General features: G+C 35.9%; 1 protein-coding gene across 1 annotated transcript in view; it reads right to left on the reverse strand.

Annotated features, from left to right (window-relative positions):
* LOC128661585 (cadherin-10-like) overlaps window positions 1-22,213 on the reverse strand; it is a 543,762-nt gene that overhangs the window by 4,847 nt on the left and 516,702 nt on the right. The window contains exons 9-10 of the mRNA XM_053715824.1: window positions 19,486-19,594; window positions 17,124-17,375 (exon numbers count right to left, since the gene is read on the reverse strand). Of these exons, the coding sequence (XP_053571799.1) occupies window positions 17,124-17,375; window positions 19,486-19,594 (361 nt within the window). The remainder of the gene's footprint in view (window positions 1-17,123; window positions 17,376-19,485; window positions 19,595-22,213) is intronic.

Consider the following 22,213-nt stretch of genomic DNA (forward strand, 5'->3'; position numbering starts at 1 on the left):
TAATATTCAATAAATATTTCTAAATTTATATAATAATGTTAATGTAAAATATATATCTATACCTATACATTTATAGGAATAGTTATACAGGTAAAGGTATTTACATATATATATTTATATATATATATATATATATATTTACAATACAAATAACATATTCCTATATGTTAAGAACATTGAAATGGAAAATATTTACAGTAAATGCACAGTAAAACACATTAAATATTATTATGGAATTATTATTTGGACACGCATATAAATATTTTTTTAGAAATATATTTCTATCTATCAATCTGCTTGTTTTTGTCCTTCTCTTCATCCATCCATCTATCTATCTATCTATCTATCTATCTGTCTGTCTGTCTGTCTGTCTGTCTATCTATCTATCTATCTATCTATATTATAGTCATTTGCAGTCAAATACATGGCAATGTAACATATACCTTTGAACCCTTATAACTTTTTTATGTGAATTATTTTTATCAGATAGAGTTTATATGGGTTTGCCTGTAATTTTAAATGTGGTGTTTGATGCAATTTTTTTTTTTTTAACTCACTACTTTATGAAAGGTTTTCATTCACACTAACCCAACGAGTGTAAAATGTGATTGCACTCTCGTGCTTTCGTTTACTTTCACCTTGTAATACAAGTGCAAATTAAAGTGCCCACAATGTTCTTAAATCGCATGCATGCTAACGTTAGCACACCACTTGTAATCTAGCCCTATGTATTTTAAATGGTGATTTTAAAATAAAATAAAACAGTAGTGTAAACATAAGTTAAACTAAATATAATTGAGGTTGCTACCAGATGAGTTGTAGAACAGCTATAAAAGGAATAATCATGATCTGTGTAAAATATCTACAATAAACATACATTTTTGCGGCTTGCAAATACTGACACATAGAAATGTATGTTTATGTATATGACTTTATTCTTATTATCTGCATGCAACAATCCATTTTTTTTTCATTTAGGTATTCTCCTTTAAAAGAAGCATATGCAAAGAGACATATTCAGAGAATTTCTTATTTCATTCCTATAGCCTTCTGTGGTGCTAGATAAGCAAACACATTATTATAAAACTAATTACAATATATGAATATTGCTGATTCTTCTTTTTCAATTAAATATCTCATTTGTCATGAAAAATGTGTTTGCTTGACAAGTAGCAGGACAAAATGATGTAGGGGTTGGATAATCAGCCTTCTATTAAAATAGTTGCCTGTTACTTTACACTAACTATATAAATGGCAGATTGCAAAAACTGCATTTTTTTTAAATTCCATTTCATGCTGTGATTTCCTAAAGTATCCAGTATAAATATTTAGCAATATTGTAAGATAAGAAATTGTCCTAATTTGTTTTAAATATGTTTTATTATTTGAACGTAATTAAATATGACATGCTATTAATCAATCAAAGACCTTTAAAAAATTTTTATTTTTTTTAAGAAAAGTTATTTATTTATTATTATAGAAAGATATATGTATATATTTTAATACTAAATAGCTAAATAACAAAATAACCCCAAGAAAGATTCAATGGTGATGAAATATTACTTTTTATATTAACCCTTTGGCTGCTAAGTCATTTCCCCCCTTGGTGCTAATATTTTTTTATTATTATTATTATTTTTGCAATTTTTGAAAACTTTTTTTTAACCTTTTTATTTTTTTTTAGAGACCCCCAAGACTTACACTGTTGGAAAGGTTAGGCGATTACCTTTCCAACAATGGGTATTGGGGGTCTGTAGCTGCTTAGATGCCTGAGATACAGGCTTCTAAGCAGCATGCCCCCTCCTCCTATACATTGTTAAGTATAAATAAAGTTGCGCGGTGACGTCATCACGTAATTGTGCGTGACGTCACCGCGCATCACGTGAAGCCCCGGCGATGCCTGTCACTCTACGATAAAGGTGGGAGAGTGCTCATGACGGCTCTGAGCCGTCATTAGCACCAGAGTGAGAAACTCTGTGACGGCTCAGAGCAGTCATTAGCACTCAAAGGGTTAAACATCTAAATTGATTGTTTACCTTTCAAATAAAACACACTTATATTCTAGGTAATGAAGAATAACATATGCTCCTTAAAACTTTGTTTATTACTATTATTATTTTCTCTTTTTTTTCTCAATTAGTAGATTTTACGCAAGACATGTGCTTTGTCCTTGCTGACAAAGAGACTTCCTACACAGAAGAACTGCCTGTAGATTACGCTGATGGTCCTGCAGAGCTACAGACCATAATTGTACAATCCACTGTTACAAAGGAGGAGATGATAGCCAAAGGAGCGATCCCCACAAAGTTTACTTCACACAAAATGTTTCTACTCCACAGAGTTTCAGGCTGTACACGCTGGAGAAGATTGGCCAGATAACTCAGTGTGAAAGACTTTTATTGGGCCTTACATTGAGCCTGGATTATTATAAAATGGGATAGGTATGACAGAAATCGGACTTACTATAGTGCTAGTTCACCTATGAGACCCTGTTAAACATGACAACTACTCCTTGATGGCTCTTCTCACATTTAGATTAGTAGAATATGCGCTTTTGGGGACATTCAAGTTGAATGCACACAGATTCCTACATTTAATTGAAACCTGTAAAATGACAGGCAACTTTTACTGTATTAGTCACATTATTCCTTTGGTTTCTCTATTCAGTGTACCTATCTCAAATAATTCTAAATGACTTGTTAATTGGACTTTCAGCTACTTTTTTTACCACATTGTGAGAATTGTCTTTTCATTTGCAAGATTGCTTTAGTTCTCTCTTTTTTTTCTTCACTCACAGGCTATGATTGCAATATCTCTTGAAAGTTAGGGATTGATGTGCCCATTTATATTTCCAAGTATGTCTATAACAATATATGGTATAGCTTACAGGGACATATAACCATATTTCACATAGGTCTTCAATACAATACAATTAGTTTCACTTGAGTAACTATAGTTAAAAAAATATTTTTTTTACAGATTATAAATATTTCCTCTATTGGTTGGCATTACAGTACTCCAGGCTTAACTTGAATCCTGTGGTCAGCCGCCGAGATTGTAGGCAACATCTTGAGTAATCTACTACTGAATTTACCATAGTATCAATTCCCAATGCTTTGATAAGCTCCCCTCTTCAAATGTTTATACTATACCTAATATATTTTACAATTACATAACCCATTTTGCCATCATTCTTTAACAAAACAGGAGCATATATTGTTTAGATGTTTAAAGGCATAGCTAGATGGAGTGGTTATAATATTGCATTATTTACTAAGCACTCTTGTTACCTTAGCTGACTATTACATATTTTTCTTTAAATATTGGCTTCAATTCAGTCAGCCTAGATAATTTCAGGTCCAAAGGTGACTTTCACTCTCATTGCTATTTTATATCTATTACACTACAGTTGCTAAACCTAAGTACCTTTGAAATGTAGACATTCTGAGGTTTATAACTGTTCTGTGTTGAAAGTTAATTTTATTATTCTGTTCTCCATAGTTAAAGGGATGCTAATACTTATATGCTCATATCTATTGTTAATCTGTTTAAACTTTGTGTTGGCTTAGTATCCTGAATGTTATACTCCACTTTGGAACTAGTTAATATCCCTAGTTTAATGTTAAATTCATAGCTTGATCAATATTATCTCCACCTAAGTGAAGGTTTGCACCCTCTTTTTATCAGACATACTATATATAGTGGCATTAACACACTGGTAGCCATTAATATAGTTGTATATACCAGCTAAAAGCCTAGGGTCAAACTGTCTCCATACAATTAACTTGTTATCTATACAATAGCCCATTCTGGTCACGCCTACATAATATTACGTTTTGCATGGTGCTTCGTTATCTCATGAATGCTCCTACCCCCCACCCATTAATATACTCTGGCTCTTTAATTGTGCTCAAAGTATTATTTTCCTCTCTCAAATACTGCATCTGTAATTGTTTATATCTAGTATGTCAACAATCCTATATACTATTAAGATATTGTAATATCCATGCTATTTTTATCTATCCTTCTCTTAACAGATTGTTAACATATAGCTTATATATGTTGTTTACTTTAATAGTATATCTCCCTCTAAAATGTTTATATAAAAGATTAGGCCCAACAGAGGTCTTGAATGTTTGAGGGATATTTATCTCATAAAGTAAAAATAGAGGTTTCCTCTTGAGTTGACTTAGAGAAATGTATTCTTCTATATATGTACAATCATACCTGTCTTGTTTTCTTTACTATTTTTTCATATTTTTGCCAAATCCTTGCAGTTTAGATTTATATATATTATGTACACCAGTATACCAGGTGTAATTTGTTTCACTTGCTTTGTACAAACCCATGAACCGCAATAAAAAAATTACTTAAAAAAAGAAAGAAAAAAAGTTGAACAAAATACATAAAAATTGTTGATAGACAGATATAGAGACAGAGATCGAGACAGACAGACAGACACACACAGATACAGATAGATAGAAAGACACAGACAGACAGACAGACAGACAGATAGATAGATAGATAGATAGATAGATAGATAGATAGACACACACACACACAGACAGATATAGATAGATAGACAGACACACACACAGATATAGATAGATAGAAAGACACAGACAGAGAGATAGATAGATAGATAGATAGATAGATAGATAGATAGATAGATAGAAAGACACACACACAGACAGATATAGATAGATAGATAGATAGATAGATAGATAGATAGATAGATAGATAGATAGAAAGACACACACACAGATATAGATAGATAGATAGATAGATAGATAGATAGATAGATAGATAGATAGATAGATAGATAGATAGATAGATAGATAGATGATAGAAATACACACACACAGACAGATATAGATAGATAGATAGATAGATAGATAGATAGATAGATAGATAGATAGATAGATAGATAGATAGATAGACAGACAGATAGATGATAGATAGATAGATAGATAGATAGATAGATAGATAGATAGATAGATGATTGATAGAAAGACACACACACAGACAGATAGTCTGATACATATACAAAACACTGGAATGGATTGCACTCTTGACATGGTTTGACAGTTAACTTCAGACAAGTATGGGTTCAAAGCCCATAGGAAAAGATTGATAGTGGCTCTTACTCTAACTAGTGCACATGTATTGCTTTGCCTGCTCAAGCAGTAGTATTGGAAAACAAATCTTAAAGGGATATGAAACCCAAAAAACGTTTTTGTGGTTCAGACAAAGCATACAATTTAAAAAAAAAGTTTCCAATTTACTTCTATTATCAAATTTGCTTTGTTCCCATGATATTTTTTGCTGAAGAGATACCTAGGTAAGTATCTGGAGCACTGCATGGCAGGAAAGAGTGATGCCCTCTAGTGCCCGTGCAATTGGAAAACATTCTTGCAAAACTGCTGCCATATAGGGCTCCATAAATGGTCAGGCTCCTAAGCTTAAGGATCTGCTTTTCAACAAAAGATATCAAGAGTATGTCTATAACAATATATGGTATAGCTTACAGGGACATATAAAAAAATGTATAATAAAAGTAAATTAGAAAGTTGTTTAAAATCACATGCTCTATCTGAATCTTGATAGAAACATGTGGGTTTCATATCCCTTTAATGTTGCCTAAGAATATTATTATTATTATTATTTTAAAAAAATAATAGGTAGATATTAATGGGCATTCAGAATGTGTTTGCATAACAGCAAAAACACAGAATTGCAAAATAGTATAGTTTGCAGGTACCATAGTAATATTAATTTCAGTGTTAAAAACACAATCTAAAGTGCAAATGAGAATTCAAGATTCACTCAACACATATGTAATTGTCTACAATTAAATAAAAATGCTTATTGAAGTATGGAAAATAGTAACATGGTAGTACAGTTAATATGTTATATTTTCCATTTTTTTGGTACAAATTACATTTAAAAGAAAAACCTTTTAACTTTTAATAACGTTTATCATTCCACTCTTTTAAGTAATCTTTTCTATGGATCTGCTGTATAGAAAAAATCAAAGCAAATGCAACATGGGACTTAATGGTACATGAAACCCAAAACATTCCATGATTCAGATAGAGAATACAATTTTAAACAACTTTCTAATTTACTTCTATTATATAATTTTGTTACATTCTCTTGGTATCATTTGTTGAAGGAGCAGCAATGCACTACTGGTTTCTAACTGAAAACATGATTGAGCCAATCGGTATATATATATATGCAACAACCAATTAGCAGCTAGAACCTAGGTTCTTTGCTGCTCCTGAGCTTACCTAGATAAACATTTCATCGAAGGATAACACGAGAAGGAAGCAAATTAAATAATAGAAGTAAATTGGAAAGTTGTTTAAAATTGTATTCTCTATCTGAATCACAAAAGAAAAAAATTTGGGTTTCATGTCCCTTTAAGAGCCACACTAAACACATGATTTGTTGCCAATTGTCCCCCTAAAGGATATTTTGATGTACTATTGCTACTATATATTTTATGGCACGGTCCTTATACATTTATTTATGATGATAAATGTAGAAGGTGTATTGTAACAAAAATAAATAATAGACTAATTCACAGCTGTTAAAATCCATAGAAATAGGACTTCCGGTAGGCGGAGCTTAGAGATAACAGCGGAGAGTGAGAGCTCCGGGAATACCTTTTTAAAAAAAAACAAATGTAGGCATCTCCAAAGCTCCTACAAGATACCCTTGAAAAGCTGTGACCTAAAGAGGGGGACAGGTGCAGATCTTTGTGGGTATTAACCGGTGCTCTTAAGCCCAGAGAAATAGAGGGACTTCCTGTAATATCTTGGGAGCTAAATCAGGCAGCAAGATACATCAGAGCACAGAGTATATCAAGGCAGCTCATGGAACATATCAGTATTAGCGGTATAATGCCACCACTACACGCTACCTCACAAGATGTACAGTAACAGGAAAACTGTGATGCCTATTTCTAAAGAAGGTTGAAATTATGGCCTCCTATTAACCCAACTCACTACTACAACTGCTCATATCCTATAGCCTAGAGAGACCTCTGCAATCCATATCTAATACCCTCTTTGTCCCAGGAAATAAAGAAATAAAGACACTTGCACATCTGAAACCTCTAAGAATTTGACTATCATTGTATGCAGAAATATTATTCTAGTTACATGATAAAAAAGCCAGGACCATGGAAAATAAACAGAAGCACTCAGACAAAAAGTTGAAGCATCAGGCAGAAGTACATACTGCAGAAATAGAAATCCCTCTTACTACAGGACAACCTCTCCTAGACACACAGCAAATAGTAACCCAGCTCTCTGCTCTATTCTTGCCCAAGATAGAGCAGCTACAAACAGTGGTTGACTCTCTTTCGACGGACTTTAAAAGTTTCTCAGCTAGAATGCAACAGGCAGAACAACACATTGCTGACAATGAAGACAGGCAAAGGGTCACAGCACTTCAACAACAGAACAAAACGCTCACAGACAAGATCAACTAACTAGAAAATAGGTTGAGGAAGAATAACCTGCATATTATAGGCCTCCCTGAGTCTGTGCCCAGCATGGAGCAAATAGACTTTGCTGAAAAGATCCTGCCAACCCTCCTAAAACTTAGTCCAGATAACATCCCATGTGTAGTGGAGAGGGCCCATAGAGTGGGGAATCCATCCCAAGATCCTGAAAACAAGAGAGGACCATGTCATACTAGGATCAAGTACTTGGACTTTAAAGACAAGATCATGCTACTAAGACCTTATCGACAAAATTCATAATTACTGTATGAGGGCCATAAGAACCTCATGTTCCAGGACTTTTCAGCAGAAATTTCAAAAAGACGCAAAGAACTTTCTCCTTACTGCAAAAATCTGATGGCAGCGGGCCGCTCCATTGCCCTACTTTACCCTGCAATATTATCCCAGACAGCTGCAAAAATTCCTGAGGCAAGAAGAACCGACCGTGCAGAGAGATCCTTGAGTGATTTTCTTCACTTTGATACAACCACACTGAGAGACACTTATGGAGACCTAATTTGAGTAATTCTGGGGACCCAGAATGAATACATGCTTGTTAAAGGTTTCATGTATATTCAGATTAGAGTTGGGGAGATGGGAGAAATAGGTAAAGTACCTATTAGGTGAGATAATTAGTGTTAAGACACATTAGCGTTAAGACTAAGTTTCTAGATTCACCCAGCTGAAAAAATATGTTAGTTAAATGTTGGAAATGTTGTAATGAATTTCGTAATTAAGCACAATTTATTGAATAAAATATTTTTTGTGTCACGTATAGTTAATTGTTTGCATAAATGCAAACAGGAAAACATAAATGAATGTTATTTTAGCCTACTAGTTCTCAGCTACTATAAATTGTTCGAATATAGCAGCAATCAGAATGAGCCACAGCTGTTGTGCATTCAGCACGATGAGTTTGGAATGACGTCATGACTCACGGAGCTGGTAGTACCTTAGGAAAATAATAGACTGCTATTCTCTGAAATGTAACAAGTAAAACGTGTCACTTAAAGATTACTTCAGAGCTGGTAGAAGTGAATTTGAATGCACTTCAATAAACTAGCATAGTTAAGATAAGATGATTTGCCTGGTTTAAGGTGGAAGATTTCTGACAAATGTAAGTTTTATTGTATCTCCTTTGTATTTCTTATAACCCTTACTCACTGTTATAGTCTCCTTTTTTATTACTTCTCTCTGGGGTGTCACGGACATACCACCCCAAAAAAACAATGCCACCCAAGGTACTTCTCTATAAGGCAGCCAAGTCAAGCAGGTATTTAAGACAACGACCAAACATGCTCACATACCACAGTAAAACACACTATGGCACACACTGATTTAAATATCATCAGTTGGACCATGGGAGGCATAACATCCCCTCAAAAGCGTAGAGCCATTTTGAAATATCTCCAGACCCAAACAACAAACATAGCAATACTAGAAGAGACACATCTCAACACAATAGAACACAGCAAACTAAAACAGGGATGGGTGGGTGAAGTGATACACACACCGTATGCAGAGAAAAGAGCCAGAGGGGTACTGTTCAGGAAAATCTTAGCATACTCTATCACCAAAACTGAACTAGACCTGTTGGGTAGATACGTAATGCTTCAAATAGAGATACAATATGACTTTTGCACTAGTGGAAGTTTATGGCCCTCAGACCAAAAATATGTGAATTCTGGCAAACACTTAGATCCCACATTATTGCCTTTACGACCCTTCCAATAATCATTGGAGGAGACTTCAATATTGCCTCGCAGATGGCTACAGATAGGTACAGAAACCCAGCGACAACAACCAGACAAAATCAATCACACAGACATTCCAAAAGAAAATCTCAAATACTTCACTTTTTTAGTAAAGCGCTAAGAACACAAGTCATTTAGAGGGTGACAAATCCGGAAACCAAAGATTACACACACATTTCACTGTCTAAAGACCCTCTTTATAGAATAGACTATTTTCTTGTATCATCAACCCTTTGTCTTAGGTAGTTAGACACTAAAATAGATGTTGTAACAATTTCAGACCATGCTCCGGTTTCCCTAAAACTTCAGCTTGGTCAACCACTAAAATATGACAACAAATGGATCTTCCCTACATATCTATACAAAGACCCACATTTTTACAGATATATTATAGGAGAGTGGAACCAAACTTTTAATGCAGAACATACTAGTGACCTCCTATTTTACTGGGAGACAGCGAAGGCAGTTCTTAGGGGGACTATTTCATCTTATGCAGAAGGAATTAAGAGAAAACACAAATAAAAGAGCAATCTCTTACTAAGACAAATACTCAATGCTAGGAATAAATACTTGAGAAATCCCACGGCCATTAACAAAGTGAAATATAAAGAAGTTAAATCCCATAGAGACAATTACATACAACAACAAGCTACTACACTCACTCCAAAACTCTTGCCAAATTCTACATATTTGGCAACAAAACATGGAAACTGTTGGCTAACATCACCAAATTTACTAAAAAAGCACAATTTTAGCTCTAAAAAAATGGTCAAGGGTACAAGATAAAAAGGCTGATATCCAACAGGCATTTATAGACTTTTACCAGGAGCTCTGCAAGAGACAAAAAGTGGACCCTAAGTCCAAAGAAACCTTTTGGCAGGCCCTTGACCTAACCAGATTAGAGGAGAGACACATTGATTCCCTTAACCATAAAGTGACAACCCTGGAAGTTCAGGAAGTTATTAAGACCATGCCACTAGATAAGGCGCCAGGCCCAGATGGGCTACCAGGAGAATTTTATAAAATTATGAGTCCAGATGTCGGTCAATCATTAGCTGCATTGTACAATGGTATCCTAGAGGGTGGGGTGGACCTTTCAAATCGATTCTCAGAAGCAAATATTAGTATTATTCACAAATCAGGTAGAGACCCCTCATGCCTCAATCTTACCGCCCCATAGCTTAGTTAAATTTAGATTACAACATTTTCACCAAACTATTAGTGAATAGGTTGTCCCAAATACTACCATCTATTATACACATGGATCAGACTAGATTCGTAAAAGGGAGATCCTCAATTCTAAACATTAGAAAAGTTTAGACAGTCTTTCAATACTTCTGGATACAGAATCAAGACCATCATAGAAACACATGGGGTGGCTGCTTTGCTACTAATAGACGCAGAGAAAGCTTTCGATAAAGTGCTTTGGGATCACCTGTTCACAAACTTGCAGAGGGTGGGGGTTTCTGGCCCATTCATACAAGCACTCACCACCTTATACAATTCACCTCAAGCATCCCTTTTAATTAATGGCTATCACTCTAAATCTTTCCCACGTTACAGAGGCAAAAGGCAGGGATGTCCCCTTACGCCACTCTTGTTCGACATATCGTTAGAGCCATTGGCATGGAAAATTAGGAACCTTACGGAGGGTCTAAAGCTGGGAGGGTCCACCCTACACCTCTCCCTATTTGCTGATGATATAATCCTTTTCCTACAGAACCCCCAGGAAAACATACCTAAAATAACGCAGCTGATAGAGGAATTTAGTGCCGTATCTGGATATCAAATAAACACTGATAAAACAGAACTGGTTTCACTCACATAACACTTAAGTGAAAATATACCAGGCTATGAAATCAAAATTGCATCAGATAGTTTTAAATACTTGGGTATATTGTTACATACTGACCCTCAGAGATGGTATAGTCTTAATTATAAGCCCCTAATTAAAAAAATACAGGGAGTGCAGAATTATTAGGCAAATTAGTATTTTGACCACATCATCCTCTTTATGCATGTTGTCTTACTCCAAGCTGTATAGGCTCGAAAGCCTACTACCAATTAAGCATATTAGGTGATGTGCATCTCTGTAATGAGAAGGGGTGTGGTCTAATTACATCAACACCCTATATCAGGTGTGCATAATTATTAGGCAACTTCCTTTCCTTTGGCAAAATGGGTCAAAAGAAGGACTTGACAGGCTCAGAAAAGTCAAAAATAGTGAGATATCTTGCAGAGGGATGCAGCACTCTTAAAATTGCAAAGCTTCTGAAGCGTGATCATCGAACAATCAAGCGTTTCATTCAAAATAGTCAACAGGGTCGCAAGAAGCGTGTGGAAAAACCAAGGCACAAAATAACTGCCCATGAACTGAGAAAAGTCAAGCGTGCAGCTGCCAAGATGCCACTTGCCACCAGTTTGGCCATATTTCAGAGCTGCAACATCACTGGAGTGCCCAAAAGCACAAGGTGTGCAATACTCAGAGACATGGCCAAGGTAAGAAAGGCTGAAAGACGACCACCACTGAACAAGACACACAAGCTGAAACGTCAAGACTGGGCCAAGAAATATCTCAAGACTGATTTTTCTAAGGTTTTATGGACTGATGAAATGAGAGTGAGTCTTGATGGGCCAAATGGATGGGCCCGTGGCTGGATTGGTAAAGGGCAGAGAGCTCCAGTCTGACTCAGACGCCAGCAAGGTGGAGGTGGAGTACTGGTTTGGGCTGGTATCATCAAAGATGAGCTTGTGGGGCCTTTTCAGGTTGAGGATGGAGTCAAGCTCAACTCCCAGTCCTACTGACAGTTTCTGGAAGACACCTTCTTCAAGCAGTGGTACAGGAAGAAGTCTGCATCCTTCAAGAAAAACATGATTTTCATGCAGGACAATGCTCCATCACACGCGTCCAAGTACTCCACAGCGTGGCTGGCAAGAAAGGGTATAAAAGAAGAAAATCTAATGACATGGCCTCCTTGTTCACCTGATCTGAACCCCATTGAGAACCTGTGGTCCATCATCAAATGTGAGATTTACAAGGAGGGAAAACAGTACACCTCTCTGAACAGTGTCTGGGAGGCTGTGGTTGCTGCTGCACGCAATGTTAATGGTGAACAGATCAAAACACTGACAGAATCCATGGATGGCAGGCTTTTGAGTGTCCTTGCAAAGAAAGGTGGCTATATTGGTCACTGATTTGTTTTTGTTTTGTTTTTGAATGTCAGAAATGTATATTTGTGAATGTTGAGATGTTATATTGGTTTCAATGGTAAAAATAAATAATTTAAATGGGTATATATTTGTTTTTAGTTAAGTTGCCTAATAATTATGCACAGTAATAGTCACCTGCACACACAGCTATCCCCCTAAAATAGCTAAAACTAAAAACAAACTAAAAATTACTTCCAAAAATATTCAGCTTTGATATTAATGAGTTTTTTGGGTTCATTGAGAACATGGTTGTTGTTCAATAATAAAATTAATCCTCAAAAATACAACTTGCCTAATAATTCTGCACTCCCTGTACAGATGATGATAAAAGGATGGCAACATTTACCGCTCTCTCTCTCTGGAAGGGTGGGCCTTATCAAAATGATAATCTTTTCAAAGCTGCTATACCCTTTTCAAATGCTTCCTATGATCCTTAGAAAGGTAGATCTAAAAACACTCAACCTAGCAATACTAAACTTTGTCTGGGCCAACAAAAAACATAGAATAAGCCACTCAAAACTAATGAAACCCGGAAAAGGGAGGTCCCTCATTGCCTAATATCGAACTTTATAACTGGGCAGCTCAGTGTAAGATTGTAACTGATTGGTTGCCAAAAAGTCAAAGAGTTACAAACCCTAAATTAGAAGAGGAACTAATCAAGCCATGGTCAATAGTATTCCTACCTCACATGACAGTAACACAAACCCATAAATAACTCCATAATATTAGTATTCTGGAACAACCGGTAAAAGCATGGAGGCTAATGTGTAAGAAACTAGGGACTAATCATAGAGTTTGGAAATTTTTACTGTGGCAGGGGAACCAGTAGTTCCCAGCTAGTATCAGCAAAAAAGCCCTCTAAACATGGAAAACAAATGGATTGCACACTCTAGGCCAGGCTTTGACTGAAGACGGAAAACACATGCAATCATTCAAAAACTTATGTGACCGATATGAGCTCCTACTAACACATCATTTTGCATACTTACAGGACAGACATTGCTTCCACAATATTCTCCAAACACATGACACCTCTAGAGAAGCCATAGCTATCAAAATATTAAATTGGGTCAGGGGAGGGGTAACGTCTATTTCTTCTGTTTATTCATTACTTTTAGCCTCTGACGCTGAGAAAGGTTTAGATGGAGATGATAAATAACTGGTCCAAGTTACTAGACGAATATGTTCAGAACAATATTATCACAAAAAGTATACAGAAAGTAAAAAAGGCCACTCTGGCCTTATATATTAGGGAATCCCATTTCAAGCTCCTCCACAACATGTATATTTCACCCACAATTTTTTACCATTGGGCAGAGAACACAGAAGCCAATTGTCCTAGATGTAAAGTCAATAAAGCATATACATTACACATGCTATGGTATTGCCCACACATTGTGAAGTTCTGGGGAATGATGAGCCACTGGCTATCCACTTACATCCTAAAACAAAAAAACACATTGACATGTTCCGATCAGCCAATAGAATGCAAGCTCAATCTGATTGGCTGATTGGATCAGCCAATCGGATTGAACTTGAATCTGATTGGCTGATTCAATCAGCCAATCAGATTTTTCCTACCTTAATTCCGATTGGCTGATAGAATCCTATCAGCCAATCGGAATTCGAGGGACGCCATCTTGGATGACGTCATTTAAAGGAACCTTCATTCTGCGAGTAGGCATCGTGGAAGAAGGATGGATCCGCGTCAGCTGGAAGAAGATGGCTCCGCTCCGCTCCAGATGGATGAAGATACAAGATGCCGCTTGGATGAAGATGTCTACCGGTCCGGATGTCCTCTTCTGCCCGGATAGGATGAAGACTTCTGCCGCTTCGGATGTCCTCTTTTGGTCCATCGGTGCCTGGCTGGGTGAACACAACTCAAGGTAGGGAGATCTTCAGGGGGGTAGTGTTAGGTTTATTTAAGGGGGTTTGGGTAGAGTAGGGGTATGTGGGTGGTGGGTTGTAATGTTGGGGGGTGGTATTGTGGGGTTTTTTACAGGCAAAAGAGCTGATTTCTTTGGGCCATGCCCCGCAAAAAGCCCTTTTAAGGGCTGGTAATAGAGCTGTTACCTTTTTTAATTTAGATTAGGGTAGGGAAAATTTTTATTTTGGGGGGCTTTGTTATTTTATTAGGGGGCTTAGAGTAGGTGTAATTAGCTTAAAATTCTTGTAATCTTTTTTTTATTTTTTGTAATTTAGTGGGGTTTTTTTTAGTTTAGTTTATTTAATTGTAGGTAATTGTAGGTACTTGTAGTTAATTTATTTAATTTATTTATTTATAGTGTAGTGTTAGGTTTAATTGTAATTTAGGTTAGGATTTATTTTACAGGTAATTTTGTAATTATTTTAATTAGGTAGCTATTAAATAGTAAATAACTATTTAATAGCTATTGTACATAGTTAAAATAAATACAAAGTTGCCTGTAAAAAAAATATAAATCCTAAAATAGCTACAATATGATTATTCGTTATATTGTAGCTATATTAGGGTTTATTTTACAGGTAAGTATTTATCTTTAAATAGGAATACTTTAGTTAATAATATTTAATTTATTTCGTTAGATTAAAATTATATTTAATTTAGGGGGGTGTTAGGGTTAGGGTTAGACTTAGCTTTAGGGGTTAATACATTTATTAGAGTAGCGGCGAGGTCCGGATTAGGGGTTAATAAGTGTAGGTAAGGTAGCAGCGACGTTGGGGGGGCAGATTAGGGGTTAATAAACATTATATAGGTGTCAGCGATGTTAGGGGTAGCAGATTAGGGGTTCATAGGGAAAATGTAGGTGGCGGCGGTGTGCGGTCGGCAGATTAGGGGTTAAAAATATTTATTATAGTAGCGGCGATGTGGGGGGGGCCTCGGTTTAGGGGTACATAGGTAGTTTATGGGTGTTAGTGTACTTTATAGCACAGTAGTTACGAGCTTTATAAACCGGCGTTAGCCCATAAAGCTCTTAACTACTGTCTTTTTTCTGTGTCCGGAGTCTTGTCGGTAGAGGCTCTAACGCTCACTTCCGCCAAGACTCTAAATAACAGCGTTAGGCAGATCCCATTGAAAAGATAGGATACGCAATTGGCATAAGGGGATCTGCGGTATGAAAAAGTAGCGGCTTGAAAGTGAGTGTTAGACCCTTTCCTGCCTGACTTTAAATACCAGTGGCCAGCCAAAACCAGCTTTAGGAGCCCTTAAATCTGCTTTTGACGGCTAACGCAGAACTCTAAATCTAGCCGATAGTTTGTTAAGGACTATATAATGGAAAAAAATTCTCACAGGATACAAAATGATTGCACAATTCAATAGACTCTGCAAGGAAGAAATAATATGTACAATCTTGAATTTTATGTATAAAATGACATGCATATCTTATTGCATGACCTCTACTCACTATTACTATTGAAATGTAATTGAAATCTGTTTTATCCTGTGAAAACAAAAATAAAGATGTTTAAAAAAAATCCATAGAAATGAAGGATGGTTAGATAAAAAAAAAAAAGAGATTTTTTATGTGTTTTGGTATGTATCAGTTGTATACTTTCTGCCAAGGCCCATGGTAGAAAGTATGCAAGCTGCCCAGGTTCTTTTTGCTAATTTTTGTTGGTTGATTTCTCATTAGTTAGAAGTTCCTATAAGCCAACCATCATTTGTAAAAAAGGAATATAACTAATATTTGTATGTAAGTTTAAAATTAAATGTAAACATCTTTTACTGCATATGTATATATTAAATGCAAATAGCAGCTTATTTAAATGCTGCTGTGTGATATACATATTGTGAGAACAGTGTACCTTTAACTCTTTACTATATATACCATAGATATATATATATATACATATATATATATATATATACGACTGAACTAAAAACTCAATAGTTATGCAGTGAGCATATGGGCTACATGTGCTGTTTCAGAGCCCTTTAAGTCCAGCTCACTCTTGTGAGGCTGCTTACCGCAATTTGTAAACTTGCTTGGGGTGAATGACAAGCCCCGCTCACAAATAAATGCTTGTACAATAGAAAATATGGACAGTGGACATACAGAGGCCACTGCTCATTCTCTGTGAAGAAAGATGGACAGGTTTCAAAGTTGAGAACCTTGTCCATCCATTAGTACATGGTACCCTATGGGGTAGATTTATTAAATGCCGGGCGGTCATGATTCGCTGTAGTGAATCATGTCCATCCAACAACGCTAAATGCAGACAGCATACCCTGTAGGCATTTAACATTGCACAAGCATTTCTTGTGAAATGCTTGTGCAATGCCACCCCCTGCACATTCACAGCCAATCGGCCGCTAGCAGGGGGTGTCAATCATCCCGATTGTATTGGTTTGGGATGATTGCAGTCCGCCACTTAAAAGATGGCTGACAAGTTAAGGAACAGCAGTCTTACAACCGCTGCTTTTTAACTTATCTTTCCGGCAAGCTGGAAACTTTGGTGGTAGATTGCAGTATCAGCTGCTTGTTTAATATACCCTATGTGTCTATTTCTGGTCATTCAAAAAAGAATCAACCAAGAAAGAAACATTCAAATTTTAGACAGTGTCAATGTCTTCCAGCATATTACATCATAATTAACAGAATACACTAAGACTCATGAAATGCACTTAAAGTACATGATTAAAATATCTATTTACAATAACTTACGTAAAAGAATGATGATGCACAGAAGTATTGCAATCAAAGCTCCAGTACTGAGACCAGCAGGTAGGAGTAAGGCTTCTGCATTGCAGGTTTGCATGTTTCCCTGCACATCACAAGTGCACACTTTGATGGTTAATGTCCCAGTGCTGCTTTGGATAGGATAATCATTGTCAGAAATAACAACTGGCAAAAGATATGTATTTATTTCATGTCTACTAAATCCATTTCTTCTTGTCAATATCCGAGCCGTATTATCTAAAGATTAGGAAACAAAATGACAAATAAATAAATATGTTTGAAAGAAAGATAATAGCTTGAAAATGTGCATAAACTATATTCTCCATATTATCAATTGTACAAATACACATTTTACTCAAATATTATTATTCACTTTAATATTTCTGTACTTATTTTTATATTAATATTTATTAACATCTGTGTATAAATACCACAGAAAAGCTTATTTTCTTTCAGTTAATTCTGTGTTTACCAAATCCAAGTAAAATAATACCAGATGCCATAGTTTTTATATTAATATTCAGAATATTATGTATTCCCTGCTTATAGACACATTATTCAAGTTACTTTCTGAAAGTTGGAAATCAAAGTACTCCAGTGCCGTTCACATATGCTACTGAAGATATGATTTGAGCATCAAAGCAAAGACAGGTAAATTATATTTACAACAGTAATGATGGAGGTAACACTTCTGAGTTATGATATGAAATTGTAAAGTTATAGCTAAACTATGGCTTTAATATTTGCATAAAATTGGATGATATCAGTATTTGGTATGGGGGATTCATTTAGCCCTCTAATTAAGTCAAATAATGTATTTATTAAATATCATAATTTAACAAATATATCTAGTGTAATTATTCTGGCTTACTGTTAAAGGGACACTGAACCCAAATTTTTTTCTTTCGTGATTCAGATAGAGCATCACATTTTAAGCAACTTTCTAATTTACTCCTATTATGAATTTTTCTTCGGACAGCACTTTTTTATTGGTGGATAAATGTATCCACCAATCAGCAAGAACAACCCAGGTTGTTCACCAAAAATGGTCCGGCATCTAAACTTACATTCTTGCATTTCAAATAAAGATACCAAGAGAATTAATACAATTTGATAATAGGAGTCAATTAGAAAGTTGCTTAAAATGTCATGCTCTATCTGAATCACAAAAGAAAAAATTTGGGTTCAGTGTCCTTTTAGTGTAAAATAAATATAAACTGCATGGTTGAAAATGATGTAAGCATTATTTCCGTCATGACAGTTTATGAAGACATTCTTCTATTTTGTAAAGTCTGTATATATTCTGTTTCAACATAATTGAACAGAAACCACTCAATTTTAAAATAGAATTTAGTATAAAAATATAAATTAATATTTAAAGCTGGAATAGAAAATACTCTTTAAAAGTGATGTATCAGACAGATGTATATAGGTATGGGTTGCATGGTATATTAAATACAGCCATAGGGAATATTTACCAAATGTCTGTCGGACCTGATCCAACAGTGCGGATCAGGTCCGACAGACATCGCTGAATGCGGAGAGCAATACACTCTCCGTATTCAGCATTGCCGCTCCCTGCAGACTCGCGGCCAATCGGCCGCCAGCAGGGAGGTGTCAATCAACCTGATCGTACTCAACCGGGTTGAATTGTGGCGATCTCTGTCCACCTGCTCTTTAGACCGCTGCTTTATAACTTGCGTTTCTGGGGAGTCTGAAGACTCGCCAGAAACACGGGCCCTTAAGCTCCATACAGAGCTTGATAATTGGGCCTCATTGTCTACAGTATATTAGAAGTAGTATTAATAGCAGTAGCTATATTTCATGCAGCATGGGTAATAGTCATTTAAAAACCTGTGAAAAAACATGATTTACTAATTTATATTAGTACTGGAAAACAAGTATTCTGCTGTAACTGTGGTATCTAATACTAATACATCATTGAAGAAAGTTTGCTTGATTATTACCTCAGCATCATTATGGATTAAGTAGCTAAAGAAATATAAAATTTAAGTTCAGGGGTTACTTTTAGGGGATAGAGTTAAGGCTAACAATAAATAGAGAAATAAGAAGGATAATGCCGTTATTCTTTAGCCATTGGCATTTTTTCGGCATTCGGCATTCATTTGCCAAATAAATAATGAATATAGCTGCAGGTAGTGTGGCATTCAGTTTTTTCAGCACTTGATATATCAGTGTGAAAGTGGAAATCACAAAGGTCTGGATTGGCATTCGAATGCCGAATTGTGAAAAAATGTCCATGCCTGTTGATCTGAATGATAATTTACTAGCAATAGAACTAGTAGTTTTGGGTGTTTTTTATGTTTAAAGTTAAATTTGAATTTACCTTCATTATCCTGGACAGTGAAATTTGGATTAACGGATGCTAAACTGAAGAAAAACTTTTGACCGCCAGGGGGCTCATCTTTGTCCACAGCACTTATTGTCTGTATTAACTGTAAAAGGAAGAAGCATATTTTTAATAACTATGAAATTTCTTCTGATATATAAAACAAAGTACAGAGCAACATAGGGGCTTAATTGACTGATGTTTTAATGCATTGTATTTCCTAGGAAAAATCCTGTAGAATTAGCTTTAATAAAGATTTCAATAGGAAGGAATGCAGTAGTAAAGTTCATAAGCCCTTAAGTGTAATACTTATCTTATTATTTAATGCAGATTATTTTTGTCCTCATGATAAATATGTAAAAATAAAATCTTAAAATTATATTTTAATCCAGTTGAAAAAGTCTATCAAGCTTTTTTTGTAACACAACTTGACATGGCTTCTGTAGTCAACCTTTTCAGAAGGTGTAGAAATCACCACATATTTACCATACTTAAAACTAAAATAGTACAATATGCAGGGAAAATGGTTGCCATTTTAATTATGATCACCTTATTTTTTACTGCAGAAGTTAATTTACATCTTCAAAATTAATATGAAAATTTGAAAAACAAATTTTAACAGATATGGGCCTCGATCAGATATGCAGCGTCACCCGCAAAAGCCGGCGACGCCAAATTTTGCTCTGGTTTGGTATCACATATACGGCGTAAGCTAGAAGTTATGCTTGTATATTTCTGCCTTCGGCCGTAGTTTTTTGGGCCATAGACAGGTATACCAAACCAGCGCAGTTTGGTATCCAATATACAGCGTAAGGACTTATGTGGCGAAAATTGAGAAATCCTACTCCATTTTCACCTCGCCACAAATTGCAGGCGTTGTAAGCCTTATGCTGTCTATTGGAGCCCCGTAACTCCCTAAACTACCTGCAAAATAAAACCTATATATAAACACCTAACGCATGCGCAATGTCTATCTACCTGTCAACCGTGATCCCCCGCCACAATCCCTAATAAAGTATTTAACCCCTAAACCACCGCTCCCGGACCCCGCCTCCACCTACATTAAATGTATAACCCCCTAATGTAAGCCCCTACACTGCTGCCATCTACATTATCTACTCCCTAATGTGAGCCCCTTACACCGCCGCCATCTACATTATCTACCCCCTAATGTGAGCCCCTTACACCGCCGCCATCTACATTAACTACCCCCTAATGTGAGCCCCTTACACCGCCGCAATCTACATTATCTACCCCCTAATGTGAGCCCCTTACACCGAAGCTATCTACATTAACTACCCCCTAATGTGAGCTCCTACCCCGCCGCCAGCTATATTAAAATTATTAACCACTAATCTAATCCCACTATACCGCCGCCACCTATATTAAATTATTAACCCCTAATCTAATCCCCCTATACCGCCGCCACCTATATTAAATTTATTAACCCCTAAAATACTAAACTATCCCTACCACTAAACCTAAGTCTAACCCTACAAATAGCCCTGAAAAGGGCTTTTTGCGTGGCATTCCCCAAAAGTAAACAGCTCTATTGCCAGCCCTTAAAAGGGCTTTTTGCGGGCCATTGCCCTAAAGTAATCAGCTCTTTTACCAGCCCTTAAAAGGGCTTTTTGCGGGGCTTTGTCACAAAGTAATCAGCTCTTTTGCATCTAATCTAAATCCCCTACACCGCCGCCACCTATAATAAATGTATTACCCCCTAATCTAATCCCCCTACACCGCCGCCACCTATATTAAATACATTAACCCCTACACCGTCGCCACCTATATTAACTATATTAACCCTAATTATATTAGGGTTAATATAGTTAATATAGTTATTATATATATATATATATATATATTAAGTATAATAACCCTATCTAACTCTAACACCCCTAACTAAATTTTATTAAAATAAATCTAATTAATATTAATCTAATTAATCAGCCAATCAATTAATAAAAAACAAATTACAGATATTTAAACTAATTACACCTAATCTAATAGCCCTATCAAAATAAAAAAAGCCCCCCCCCAAAAAAAATAAAGAAAACCCTAGCCTAAACTAAACTACCAATAGCCCTTAAAATTGCTATAGGAGGGCCTAACAGAGCTATATAAGTCTCACTTGTTCACTGTTTGTTTGTCAGAGGAAGGGGCTTTTTTACCCCGAAATGTCACATCACAATAAATTGGTTTGTTTGTTGACTGAAGACAAGCAAGTGCTTTATTCTCTTTCTGGAATTGTTATGCTAAGAGCATCCTGACAGCTGTTCTTTCGGTGAGAGTGCACACACCTTGCAACTTTTGTACATATATATAAAACAAATTTCCTTCCAACCCTCCGTCCCAGGAGGTTTGTTAACATGTGTGTAAACTTAAGTGGTCCCGGTGGACACATTACATTAGTCTAATACCCTTATAATTCATAACCCTTTAATATTACAGTTAAACTAATATACTCTAAATAAACATTGCATATCACAGACTTGACAATACATAATCACAATGAAATGTTGATTAAATTTGAGCAATTGTACTATAATACATTAAAACTAATACAAATGTTAGTTCAATGATTACACTCAAAGGAGTGAAGGGGGTTGTGAGGGGAGAGTAAGGGGAGAAGGAGAGAAAAAAAAGCAATATTTGTTACATCAAGCTAGTTAGCCCATATTATAGGGAAAGTTAGCCCATATTATAGGGAAATTACCTGAGGATG

Source organism: Bombina bombina, chromosome 5, assembly GCF_027579735.1.
Source record: "Bombina bombina isolate aBomBom1 chromosome 5, aBomBom1.pri, whole genome shotgun sequence".
Classification (NCBI taxonomy): domain Eukaryota; kingdom Metazoa; phylum Chordata; class Amphibia; order Anura; family Bombinatoridae; genus Bombina; species Bombina bombina.